At 45.5% G+C, this 12,871-nt stretch overlaps 1 protein-coding gene across 2 annotated transcripts in view; it reads left to right on the top strand.

Annotated features, from left to right (window-relative positions):
• The window catches only part of NIPAL3 (NIPA like domain containing 3), a 29,631-nt gene that overhangs the window by 4,947 nt on the left and 11,813 nt on the right, over positions 1-12,871 (top strand). Inside the window, exons 2-8 of one of the 2 annotated variants that reach the window (XM_060258354.1) lie at positions 951-1,223; positions 5,163-5,231; positions 5,318-5,489; positions 7,118-7,177; positions 9,492-9,637; positions 10,815-10,911; positions 11,545-11,680. In XM_060258354.1, the coding sequence (XP_060114337.1) occupies positions 1,137-1,223; positions 5,163-5,231; positions 5,318-5,489; positions 7,118-7,177; positions 9,492-9,637; positions 10,815-10,911; positions 11,545-11,680 (767 nt within the window). In that variant the 5' untranslated portion in view covers positions 951-1,136. The remainder of the gene's footprint in view (positions 1-950; positions 1,224-5,162; positions 5,232-5,317; positions 5,490-7,117; positions 7,178-9,491; positions 9,638-10,814; positions 10,912-11,544; positions 11,681-12,871) is intronic. The other variant, XM_060258355.1, reaches the window with a different exon arrangement.

The raw sequence follows: 12,871 nt of genomic DNA, 5'->3' as shown, positions 1-12,871 counted from the left end.
CAGCCTGTTTTTGGGTCCTGACTCACAGTTTGAGAACCACCAGCCTAGTGGATTTTGAGTTGTCCCCAGCCAACCACATAACATCAACTCAGTCAGTCAGTTTATTGTTGCAGTACATAACCAATAAAAACAATTTAAGAAGCCAGTCCATTCAACATCAAGTCTCAGTTAACTTCAGAGCCACTTTGGTGTAGTGGTTAAGTGTGCGGACTCTTATCTGGGAGAACCGGGTTTGATTCCCCACTCCTCCACTTGCACCTGCTGGAATGGCCTTGGGTCAGCCATAGCTCTGGCAGAGGTTGTCCTAGAAAGGGCAGCTGCTGTGAGAGCCCTCTCCAGCCCCACCGACCTCACAGGGTGTCTGTTGTGGGGGAGGAAGGTAAAGGAGATTGTGAGCCACTCTGAGACTCTTTGGAGTGGAGGGCGGGATATAAATCCTATTTCTTCATCTACCTCACAGGGTGTCTGTTGTGGGGGAGGAAGGTAAAGGAGATTGTGAGCCGCTCTGAGACTCTTTGGAGTGGAGGGTGGGATATAAATCCAATATCTTCATCTACCTCACAGGGTGTCTGTTGTGGGGGAGGAAGGGAAAGGAGATTGTGAGCCGCTCTGAGACTCTTCGGAGTGGAGGGCGGGATATAAATCCAATATCTTCATCTACCTCACAGGGTGTCTGTTGTGGGGGAGGAAGGGAAAGGAGATTGTGATCCGCTCTGAGACTCTTCGAAGTGGAGGGCAGGATATAAATCCAATATCTCCATCTACCTCACAGGGTGTCTGTTGTGGGGGAGGAAGATAAAAGAGATTGTGAGCCGCTCTGAGACTCTTCGGAGTGGAGGGCGGGATATAAATCCAATATCTTCTTCTTCTTCATCTAGAAAATGAAAACATCAGGACATCAGTGTTGTTTCTTGAATAAACTCCTCCCTTTCTGTGTTTTATGCTTGTAGGATGGAGGAATAGGAGAATGACAATAGACACCCAGACCTGCTGAGCAGTGTTTCTATAGCTTGGACAGCACAATGTAGAGGTGGACTGTGGTGGACCCCCTCCCCACCAAGTCTCCTTTTTAAAGCACTGCTGTGGTTAACTGAGCAGGCCAGCAAGGTCAAGAGGGTATGTGCAAATGAGTCACGATGGAAAGAATGAACGGCCCTGGTCTGCAGCTCCTCCCAACAGCAGCTGGACCCCAACTGGTCCATGAGGATTCCTTCTCATATAAGGTAAGATTATTTCTCACCCTAGGCCAGGGGTCCTCAAACTTTTTAAATAAGGGGCCAATTCACTGTCCCTCAGACTGTTGGAGGGCCGGACTGCCGTTACTGTACAAGGCCGCGGGCCGTCAGTTCTCCGTCTTCTGCATCTCTCTCCCTTCCCCACACCACACACCCCGGCCTGGGAACTCACCTCACCTCGGTATCACCTCACACTCTGTCTCCGCCGCCTCAGCCCAGTGCCGGAAGTGTGCGTTGCTAACGCGAGTTTAGGTCAAATGTCACTTCCGGTCTGATTTTGCCATAACCCGGCGGGCCGCATAAACGTCCTCAGCAGGCCGCATCTGGCCCACGGGCCGTAGTTTGAGGACCCCTGCCCTAGGCTTTTATTTTGAGTGATACAGGAGGGGGATTAAATAGTGGAGATTTTTCTCTTTGGTAGTACTGTTGCCATCATTATGTTTTAAGCCTGTTTATGCAGCTTCAGGTTTTCTCACAGTCCTGGTTTGGTCAATAATTCTGAGAGCTAACACCATCAGATGAAAGAATTGCTCTGAGGAGACTTAAGCACCCATGAAGGTGCTTTATACCAAGTTATGCCCCATTAGTCTATCAAAGTATTGTTTCAGGCAGAGATCTTTTGCAACAGCTGCCACCTGATTCTTTTAAGTCAAGTGCCAAGGATTGAACCTGGGATCTTCTGCATGCTGGCCAGATGCTATAGTCAAGTGCCAAGGATTGAACCTGGGATCTTCTGCATGCTGGCCAGATGCTATACCATTGAGCCGTAGCCCCTCCCTCCTGGATAGGCCTCTTCCCTGTCTACCCTCATCCCCTGCAAAAAATTGGACCTGTCCTGTTGTGATGCAGGCCCAGGAGGGGATGCCAGTCACCTCCTTTGTGGCTGTTGGCTGAGAGTGAGCTGCCAAGTCTTGGTACCCTCCCTTGTTGGGAGTGCAGTCATTTGGGTTGCTTGGCTGAAGAACCAGTCCTGGCTAGTAGATTTACAGTGCAATCCTATGTAGAGTGACTTCTTTCAAAGCCCACCGGTAACAATCTTATTATGCATTTATATAAAATTGTAGATGCCAAGCTTTTCACATGTAAAGTAACTTTAGTACACTGCGTCCCTAGTATTTAATGTGAGCTATGCACCGTATTTAATGTGAATCATGCGTAGTTAACATAACTATGTTACTTTCCCCCTCTGGGTTAGTGCAATCAGCTGCATATTGCAAGTGCATACTTGAAACTCAGTTCCGGGGGTGCATGAGCCCAATTTGGATTTGGAACTGTGATGCACAAGAAGCAGGAGCTGTCTCTTCCCCTGATTGTGTTGTTTTCCTGATTTGAAATGCCTTTGGGGGAACTCTGTGTGACTCATTCAAGGCTCCATGTATACTAAAGGGGTACACCAAACAGCATCCCCCAGGGCCATTTCAGGTTGGGAAGACAGCATTGGGCAGGGGAACAAGCCCATTCTTGTGAGCAGTGATCCAAACCCCAATTGAGCTTGTTCATGGGACGGAATTGAATTCTCAGCAAGAAACACCAGGCATGTGTGTGATCATGCGACCTGTGGTGGATCCTCGGAAAACATAGAATGTGTTTAGGACCTGAGTCACAACCAACAAGGCCATGCCAGTGCGTTTACAAACTAACTAAAACGTACATCGTTCTCATCTTGTCCTTTTTCTGAGCAGCTTCATAAGGTATAAGTGGCTCTCCTTTTCCCTGCTTCATCCTCACAACAGCCTTGTAAGGTAGGTTAGGCTGAGAGACAGAGTGTGGCTTGCCCAAAGTCAACTTCTGATCTTCCAGGTTGCAGTTTTGACCAGAGGTGACCTTTCTGTATGTATACCCTCATAGGGACATCATAAGTCCAAAGTCTCCGTCTATCACTATACAGGTTGCTGGTCCTCTTGTAGAGAAGGAAACTGATTTTTAAAAACCTCTTAACTTGCTGAGGCGAAAATTGGAGAAGTGATTCTGCTACTTGGAAAGAGGGAAGTAAAGAAACTTTGATGGCCCTACTTCCAGGTGGGGAGGAGGAATGGGGCTGCAGAGGAGAAAGGAAAAGGCTGTACGTGTTCTGTTTCCTTCAAAGATGCTTCCTAGCAAGGGGGAGCACAGGAAAAAAAGAAGATGAAGGGAGAATGGCAGTGGCAACAGACATGGCCTCTAAGAGGATGAAAGGCACCACCATTGCTTCTGTCCCCTTTCCTGCTTCCTCCACAGTTCCTTCTCCCCTTAAGGTGGTATTTTAAAAATCTCCCTGCTTCCTTTTTTCTAAACCTCAGAATCACACTTTCTTTTCTTCTCTCTGCCAAGGTAACATTTTTCCCCTTCATATCTGGGAGGAGTGATTGCATCCATGCTGATGGTAGTAGCCAGGTGGACACAGTACTTCAGAGTTAAGTGTACACATACATGTGGGAAATGTCACATCTGGTTAGGTCTGGAGTGGGAATTTGAACACTGGACTCTCCATTCCAAGTCTGAAACTTTGACTTCTGCACTGCACTGGTTCTCATACAAAGCACAAAGAAGACAAGTGGAAATCCTTTACAGAATTTCTAAGTAGGGGAAAGAAAAGAACTTTAGATTTGGTTGTCAAAAAATCCCATGACTTGCATGAAAAAATATTAGGTAGATAGAGTTATGGGGATGTTTGAGGCCATTTTAATTTTACGTGAAGTAGTTGCTTTTTATTAAAATACTGTGTGACTTCCTTTTGCTGGGGTATGATTCAGACTCTTTTGATGTCATTTAATGAGCACAGCTGTGTCATCCTGGGCAAGCAGTTGCCATGACCTGCTCAGTTAAGATCTGGCTAAAACCTGCAGAAATCCTGAATTTGCTGGAATGTCCTTGCCTTTCCTCTCTTGCATAGTTGTTGTTTCCTGAGCTGCAGACAGAATTGGTTGGAGGACCCTCTTATACCTTCCTGTTTCCACATGTCTGTGGTTTGAAGACAGGGCTTTCTACAGGGAGACATCTCCCTTTGGAGAAGGTGCAAAAAGAGCCTGGCCAAAGCGGGCAGAGGAAGTGACCTGGAGTGAGATGGGAGGGGGCCAGTATCTCAGCTTGACATCTGTAGTGTGGGGATAGTAATCCTGCCCTACCTTGTAGGGTTGTTGGAATTACTGAGATAACATATGGGAAGCACATCATGAACACTCAAGCGCAGCAGTCTGTATATTTTGCCTTTATTCAGTGCCAAGCCATATTTCATGGCTGCCACTAATCCTCCTCCCCTCCCCAATCTTTTGACATGCTCTGAGATTCTCAGAAGCCATGAAGGAGACTAGCTGTTCCTTGAAAAGCTCTGCACAAAGGGAGATCATCCTTCCCCCATGTCCCAACTAGACAAGATAGTGGGTGAGCGCTGGCTGAGTCATCCGCTTCAGAATAACCAAAACCAGCAGCATCTTGGGAGAGTGGTATTTGGATTGGGTTTCAGCGGTGAGGGAAGAGGAACTATTACTTGTTCCTCTGTTCGGTTTTACAATTCTCCTTCCCTTACTGTTTCTTCCCCCTTCCTCTGCTGTTTGCCTCTTTGGAAGAGACCCCACAGATGATCATTTGTTTGTTTTTTTCCTGTAGGGAGGAAGGTGGAATAATTTCAATGTGAAAAACATACGCCTCCCCTTTACATTCATACTACAGTCCAACGGCTTGACAACCGCTGCCATTAGCTTTTTATGAAAAGTCAAAGACCCAATCATGGACCTGCTACCATCTTGCTGAGTTGGCCCTCAGGAGGAGGGACCTTTGTACTAGCCAGTGGTGGGAAAGGATATTACATGTGGAGCTTGGGGAAGAGGTTATGTTCTCCAGATTTATGGCTCCTTGAATTCAAAGTATTACATGGTTAATGCCAGATATATCTACCCCATGGACACCTGGAAGGGAAAACGAATAGCTGTGTTTTTCTTTCATTTGCAGGAAAACCTGATCGGTGCATTGCTGGCTATTTTTGGGCATCTCCTCATCAGCATTGCACTTAACCTCCAGGTGAGCATGAGAAGGACAAAGAACCGATTCTGACACCAGCCTTGTTGTGACTGGCAGCTTGACTTTTTGTTATCTCCATTTCCTAGAAGTACAGCCATATCCGGCTGGCGGGCAGTAAAGACCACCGAGTCTATTTCAAGACCAAGACATGGTGGTGTGGGTTGTTTCTGCTCTTTCTTGGAGAACTCGGGGTATTCTCTGCCTACGCCTTTGCACCTCTTTCCCTGATTGTGCCACTTGGAGCTGTGTCAGTCATAGGTAAGTCACTCTACTGGTTCATTTTATTGATTAAGGCTATCTTGGGGGTGGGGAAGGGGAAATGGGAGTCTCGATATTCAACAGTTCCTTAATAGAAAACTAGTAAAATACTCAGCACTATAACCAGAAGTAAGTGTGGGTATGGAAGGTATTGGTACCGAGCTGTACAAGAACCCCATGGGTTATCCGTTTCAGTAAGCACTGGGCTGCTGAGGACTCAAACAGATGACAGGAAGAACACACATCTCTGGTTGTGTTTGTAAAATGCTAGCTGCAGGCTGTTGTGGGCTCAATTTGCCTTTGAGCTATGCTGGGAAGGGAGGCGATTAACCGTTCAGCCTTCACTGGTTTTGGTGTTCAAAACTGGGTCCCTCACTCTGCATTTAGCATTTTAAAGGGTAGGGGGAAGAAGACATGTGCATTAAAAATACATTTTTCCTTTTTAAGATGCAAAGAACTCAGTTGAAGGTAGCGAAACTGAGAGGAGATTGAAGGGTTAGTCTCACAGTCCCTTCCCTGTGTGCACCTAGGCAGACTGGGGCTGCAGAGCCCACTTCTGCATGTTTCTTTTTAATGCCAGGTACATATGAACATATGAAGCTGCCTTCTACTGAATCAGACCCTTGGTCCATCAAAGTCAGTATTGTCTTCTCAGACTGGCAGCGGCTCTCTGGGGTCTCCAGCTGAGGTTTTTCACACCTATTTGCCTGGACCCTTTTGAGTTGGAGATGCCGGGGATTGAACCTGGGACCTTCTGCTTCCCAAGCAGATGCTCTACCACTGAGCCACCATCCCTCCTACATATGAAGCTGCCTTCTACTGAATCAGACCCTGGGTCCATCAAAGTCAGTATTGTCTTCTCAGACTGGCAGCGGCTCTCCAGGGTCTCAAGCTGAGGTTTCTCACACCTATTTGCCTGGACCCTTTTAGTTGGAGATGCCGGGGATTGAACCTGGGACCTTCTGCTTCCCAAGCAGATGCTCTACCACTGATCTTAATTTCATCTCTATGAGCCCTCACTCTCAGAGGTGTCTCCCCTCCCTTCCCACCAGAATGTCATTGCCAAGTGCTTTCTTCTTTTCTGTAAGATGTGAATGTCAACTATTCCTTGATAGAGGAGAAGTAAAAAGGCGCCTTCAGGGATAGCACTAAGGTGGGGACTTACTTGGATCCTTCTGAATTGTAACCTTCCAAGAAGGGCAGATTGGAGAGCCCACCTTCAGAGTTACACAAACTTATTCCACCTGGAGTTACTTGCAAAGTTGTTTTCTGGGTTCCGCTTCTTGGTTATGCCAGGGTCTGAGAGCAGGAGCTGGCTTTTAGAAAGTGAGAGGGATCCTGACAGTGTTTACTGGGATGAAATAAAATAGAAAGAGGTGGACAGTCTGCCGCCCCTTGCCCCCTCTCCAAGCTGCTGCCTGCAACATGTGGGAAGTGAGGGTAGGGCAAGAGTTTTGCCTCTGAGATCTGACGGGATCAGACTAGCTTGGTCTATCCAGGTCAGGCAGGCTCAGAGTTGGGAAGATGGAAGCATTGATAGAGGGGGAGGAACAGATGCTCCCAGCCCGTTTCCTTTGGTGCCACCCACCCACCCACCAACTCATAACTTTGTCTTTTTATCCCCTTAGCAAGTGCAATTATAGGAATCATATTCATTAAGGAAAAATGGAAGCCCAAAGAGTTCTTGAGTAAGTTTCAGATGAGTATTTTGTGTTGTTGTTATAGTTATTTGTATGTATGTGCAGCATGGTTTATTTTGTTTTAATTTATTTTGTTTTGGTTCCTTCATTACCAGCAATACCAGTCAAACAGAATTGCTTGCTGGCATTTCACTCTAGAAATCCCCGCTCTTTTTACAAATGGCTGCTTTCCCCAGCATTCTTTGTTTCTGGTTTTTAATTACTAACTTGCAAAAAGAGTCTAGCCTGCCTTTGTGTAGTCATTTCCAGTACCTTTAGCAGCCTAAAAGAGGGAGGGGAAGTAAGGAAAAAAATTACAGATTTACAAAAGCTTCCTTACCTGGTCACCTAGAAGTGATCCTTGGTTAATGCCAGGGGAACAGACAATTGGCAGTTCATAAGCCTGGCTTAAAACAGTGGCAGGCAGTTGACAGCAGTGAACTCATGGAACCTTCCCCCACTGGCCAACCTCACCAAGAAAATAATTTTTCCCCAAGATGCCCTCCTGGCTCAAGTTGCAGGAGGAAAGGTCTGTTGGGATTAGAAATGGAAAAATGTCCAAAAGAAGATAGAACTTTAATATGGTACTTGCTCTCAGCTGCTAGGACATTGTATGCGCAGCTGTGGAAGCAAGAAAAAATACCAGAGAAATGGGACTGGATTATAAAAGTTATGTCATGGAGTGAAATGGACAAATTAACAAGAAAATTAAGAGACTATGATTTGGAGCACTTTAAGGTGGAGAGGAAGTTCAGAAGATACGTAGAAAAAGACTGGAAAATAAAAGGACATTGGACAATCTTTGATAATGATTAAGTTTTTAAAATAAGAATATAACTTTTGGTTTTTTAATAGTTAAGGGTACCTTTAATATTTGTTTCTTTTAAGTAAATAACACTGGCGGGGGGGGTCAAGTAACGGGGGGAGGGGTGGGGGAAAAGTAAGATATGGGTTAGAAGAATTTTTCTTTTTTTAAGTCTTTATAAGATGTAGATATAGTTTTGCTACCATATGTTACTAATAAAAATTGTTTATCACAAAAAAAAGTTGCAGGAGGAAAGGCAGATTGACAGCAATTTATGTACTGTGATGTTTGTATGTTTCCTGCAGTGTCCCTTAGCCTCCCAGGGCGCTAAATCTAGGATTAGCATCCCTTATGGCACTTATTCCCAAACCTGTGACATTCTCGTGTGTCCCCCACACAAAGCTTTAAAAAAAATCAGTCACCAGAGATGTTCACTGTTGTCACACTTGTCACCTCAGAGAGGGCCTCTGTAGTATTAAGCCATCTTTTTTTCTGTCTCTCTCTTTATGCCAATCTATGGGCTGAGATTCTCCTACCAAGAGAGGATTCCTTGAAGGCTGCCCTGAAAAATAGCCCTGAACACCCAAGGCTGACCCTGGGCCCTAAAGGACTGGCAAAGGGGAGCATGGAATGCCTGGAAGGAAATGTTCACTGGCCTCTGCCCTAGTTGCAAGGAGGGTGTGTTGATCAGGAGCTGACTGAAGGGAGGAAATGTATATTAGTTTAACCAGATGGCACAGTCCCTGAGTTGGATCTAGGTCTGCCTCAAGGACTGCTGGACATGCACATGTGAGTTCCCTGGTGGGAATGCAGTTTCCAGGCACACAAGGCCCAATACAGATGGAGGGAGATGGTTTTATGTCTTCTCCCTGCTGCCCCTTCCAGTGCTGTTTCCTTATGCAAAATGGCCTCACAAAAGTGCTGTCTGCCTCAATGGGGAAACCCTCATGTAACCCATCATTACATTTCTGAGCACAGGAATTTATTTGTGGCATCAGATCCAAGAGTGATGGAGAGTCACTGTCTAAGCCTTTTGTCTGCCATCATGGTGACCTTGAAGCTTCTTGCATTCAGTATTTAAAGACTGAGATTCTTGAGGAACAGGGTTCCTGCTGGAGCAAATGATGTTTACTGTATGAGACCTGTACATTTTCCCACTAGATAGCAAGGGGGAATGGTTTCCATGGGGAAAACATCACATGGGGAAGAGCTAAGCCCACACACCACAAGCTCTCTACAATCCTTGTCCCTTTTCCCATTTGGATAACTGCTGCCATTGCCTTTTTATAAAAGGTGGGAGATCCAAACACGGACCTGCTGCCATCTTGGTGAATTGGCTGTCAGGAAAAACGAACTTTGTAAGAGCCAGTGAAGGAGGTTACCGGTGGGGTGTGGGAGAGGTTTGCTGACCAAAGTTCGCAGATTTCCCCCTTGCCTTGCTTTGTAGTCATTCTTGTGTGGCCTGTGCCTCCAGATTAACCCACTAATACGGCTTTTCCTGTCCTCCTTCTGCCAAAGGACGCTATGTTTTATCTTTCATAGGCTGCGGCTTGGCTGTTGTCGGGACATACCTGCTGATAACCTTTGGGCCTAACAGTCATGAGACCATGACGGGAGAGAACATCACAAAGCATTTAGTCAGCTGGCCTTTTCTCTTGTACACGGTAAGGGGACACACACACCCCAGTTGAAATGAGGCTGAATGGAAATAGGGTACTCCTAACAAAAAAGGGTTTTTTAAGGTAGCTCAAAACTTTATGCTCAGCATCGGTGGCCTTATTTTGCATCAAGAAGGAGCCGTCTTCATGGACAGATCAAATAATGCATGGTGTAAGAGAACAATCTGTTCATGAGTCAGGAACGTAAAGAGAAGGGGGTGATCCCATCTTTCTGACCATGGAGCGATGGGGGAAGCAGCCTTCAAGCAGCCTTATCAATTTCAGGTTGGTGATGTGAACCTTATTTGCCATCCCTGGGGACAAGTAGGGCATAGTCCTCATTTGCCTTCATGCACTGCTTGGGTACTTACCAAAACTAGCTCTTGTCAGGCCCTCTTGGAAAGGGGTTGTCCAACTAGATGATTTTCTTGGTCTGATCTAGCTGGGTGACTCTTTTTAGTTTTTAGTACTAGGAAAGAATACCTCAAGGAAAGAGGTGAATTCCTACACGTGATGGTGATGTCAATGTTGGGAGTTTTAAGTCTTATTTCTTTTAGTCATTTGTATAAGTACTGGGGCATTTTTGTAACATTGTGAGTGTTGTGAAAAAATTCCAGTACTGAGGTTGCTGAGGATCTAAGACAGAAAAGCCCATCTGAATGTGGTTGCCTGCAAAACAAAGACTATTAGGGTTTGTAGAATCTTTCGGGCTCAAGTGCCGTGTTCTACTGGAGAAAGTTTTCCTTCCAGACGTTTCGTTCTCAGCTGCGGAGAACATCCTCAGTGGCGTTGCAGCCGGAGCAGGCGCTCTGACCTTCTTGGCTGCTGTGCATTGAGTGAGGCCAGGGCTGCTGGAGAGCTGCTATTTCTAGGCTGGAGGGGGTGTGGTGAAAGGGCCTAGAAATAGCAGCTCTCCAGCAGCCCTGGCCCCACTCAATGCACAGCAGCCAAGAAGGTCAGAGCACCTGCTCCGGCTGCAACGCCACTGAGGATGTTCTCCGCAGCTGAGAACGAAACGTCTGGAAGGAAAACTTTCTCCAGTAGAACACGGCACTTGAGCCCGAAAGATTCTACAAACCCTAATGATGCTACCAGCTGTGAAAACCTGAAATCTTTGATAAAACAAAGACTGTTTTGACTTAATTATCAGTCTGCCTTACTTCTACTGTCATCTTTTTCTTAGCTGGTGGAAATAATCCTCTTTTGCCTACTGCTGTATTTCTACAAGGAGAGGAAAGCACACTATATCGTTGTGATTCTTCTGTTGGTAGCACTGCTAGGTAAGTTTCACATGTGCACTTATTTTGCTGTGGATACTACCCAAATAGTGTTACTCTATTTTCTAACCTTTGTATGCAACAGAAGACATGTTTTCATGTTTAAATCTAATTGCGATCCTCAACATGGCACCCATGTGCCTCATGGTGCACACCTGTGTGCTTCCTAGTGCCTGCTTGCTTCTTGTCAGTAGCAAAAACCAGAACAGGAAGTGTCTTAGAAGAGCCTGGACCATCACATTTGGGTCTGCATGGAGCTGAGCGTATATTAGGATTCTTGGCTTGGAATGTTTCAACATTTTTTAATTGGTCCTGCCTCCCATGGCAGCCATTTTGCAGTGGTGTCAGCTACCTGCACTGAATATTCCATGTCTGAGGATCCCCTGAGCGACAAGATCAGGGCTAAACTAGATGTGGCCCACTGTAGTCCCAGGTTCAATCCACTCCTCAGTTTGAAAGGATCTGGTAGCTGGTGAAATGAAGGACCTTTACTCAAGATCCTAGACAGCCTAAACTGGTCAGGACAGACCTCGATAGACCAGGGCCTGGCTCAGAATAGAGCAGCTTTGTGTGTTTATTGAATGCTTATTTTCCTTGTTTTCTAGCATCAGGAGTTTTGTCTTTAATGTTTTCCAGGCTCCATGACAGCCATTACAGTGAAGGCGGTTGCAGGCATGATTGCAGTCTCAATCCAAGGGAATCTGCAGTTGGGTTATCCTATTTTCTACATCATGGTGGTTTGCATGGTAGCAACAGCCACCTTCCAGGCAATGTGAGTGGTTTGGAACTTCTTTCCCTCTCTTGATTTTTTTTTAAAAAATCTGTAGCTGCAACCTACTATTGAATGACAACATGTAGTTAAAATGAATAGTATATTTTTTCAGAGTTTTTTTTGTAGCAGGAACTCCTATACATATGAAGCCACACAGCCCTGATGTAGCCAATCCTCCAAGAGATTACAGAACTTTTAGTGTAGGGTCTACTGGAAGCTCCAGGAGGATTGGCTACATCAGGGGCATGTGGCCTAATACGCAAAAAAGTTCCTGCTACAAAAAAAGCCCTGTATTTTTTTTAAAAAAATACACACACTAAAATCCACCTGGGCAGGGGCAGAAAGAGGCTTGTGGTGTTGTTGGCTCTGGCAAAAGCTGGAGGCATTTTAGGAACTATTAAATTGTTTGCTGCTTCATGACATCTTAGGCTTTTTTGAATAACATCTGCTGCTTCTGCCGGTTAAGTGCTGGAGCACAGAAGGATTGCCCTGCTGGGTTTGATTTCAAAGTCCATCTAGATTGGTGCTCTGGCTCCACTGGTGGCTAGTCATTCATCCATTCTGTTCAATACAGTCAGAGACCCATCGAGTAGCATAACACGGCACACCATGGCTAGTCAGATTCGCTCGGGGGGGCGGGGCTTGTTAGCAGAGTATGATGGGAAGTGGCCTTCTCTGTTGTTTCTCCTGAACATCTGGGTAACTTGCCTATGAACATGGAAGCTCATTTGTATCTATGGGGTTTGCTAGTTTTGGGGGGTAAACCTATAGGTGAACATGATAGAAATATCAAGTTCAAGAACCTTTAATGGCATAAAAGATAGAAATATATTAAAAAGTAAAGGTTTGAAGGCAATAGGTTTGGTATACCTCAGTACAAAGTACTCTTTCACATAATGCTAAATTATCTCCAAGAATTCAGTGCCACTACTGGCTTAGGTTTATTTAATATGTTTTTTTTAACCTTGCCCTTCCACCAGTGACCTCAGTATGGAATACATAAGTCTCCTCCATTTTTATTCTTACGACAACCTTGTGATGTCGGTTAGACTGGGAAAGAGTGACTGGTCTAAGATCACCCAGTTAGTTTCATAAACTAATGGAAATTTGAACCTGAGCCTACCAGATCCCTGACTAACAATATTAACAACTGCACTATACTGTCTTTCCAGTCATTGGCTTTGAATTGAC

This window comes from Heteronotia binoei, chromosome 17 (assembly GCF_032191835.1).
Source record: "Heteronotia binoei isolate CCM8104 ecotype False Entrance Well chromosome 17, APGP_CSIRO_Hbin_v1, whole genome shotgun sequence".
Classification (NCBI taxonomy): Eukaryota; Metazoa; Chordata; class Lepidosauria; order Squamata; family Gekkonidae; genus Heteronotia; species Heteronotia binoei.
Note: the sequence above shows the minus strand (reverse complement) of the source record. Positions and strands in the feature narration are given on the sequence as shown.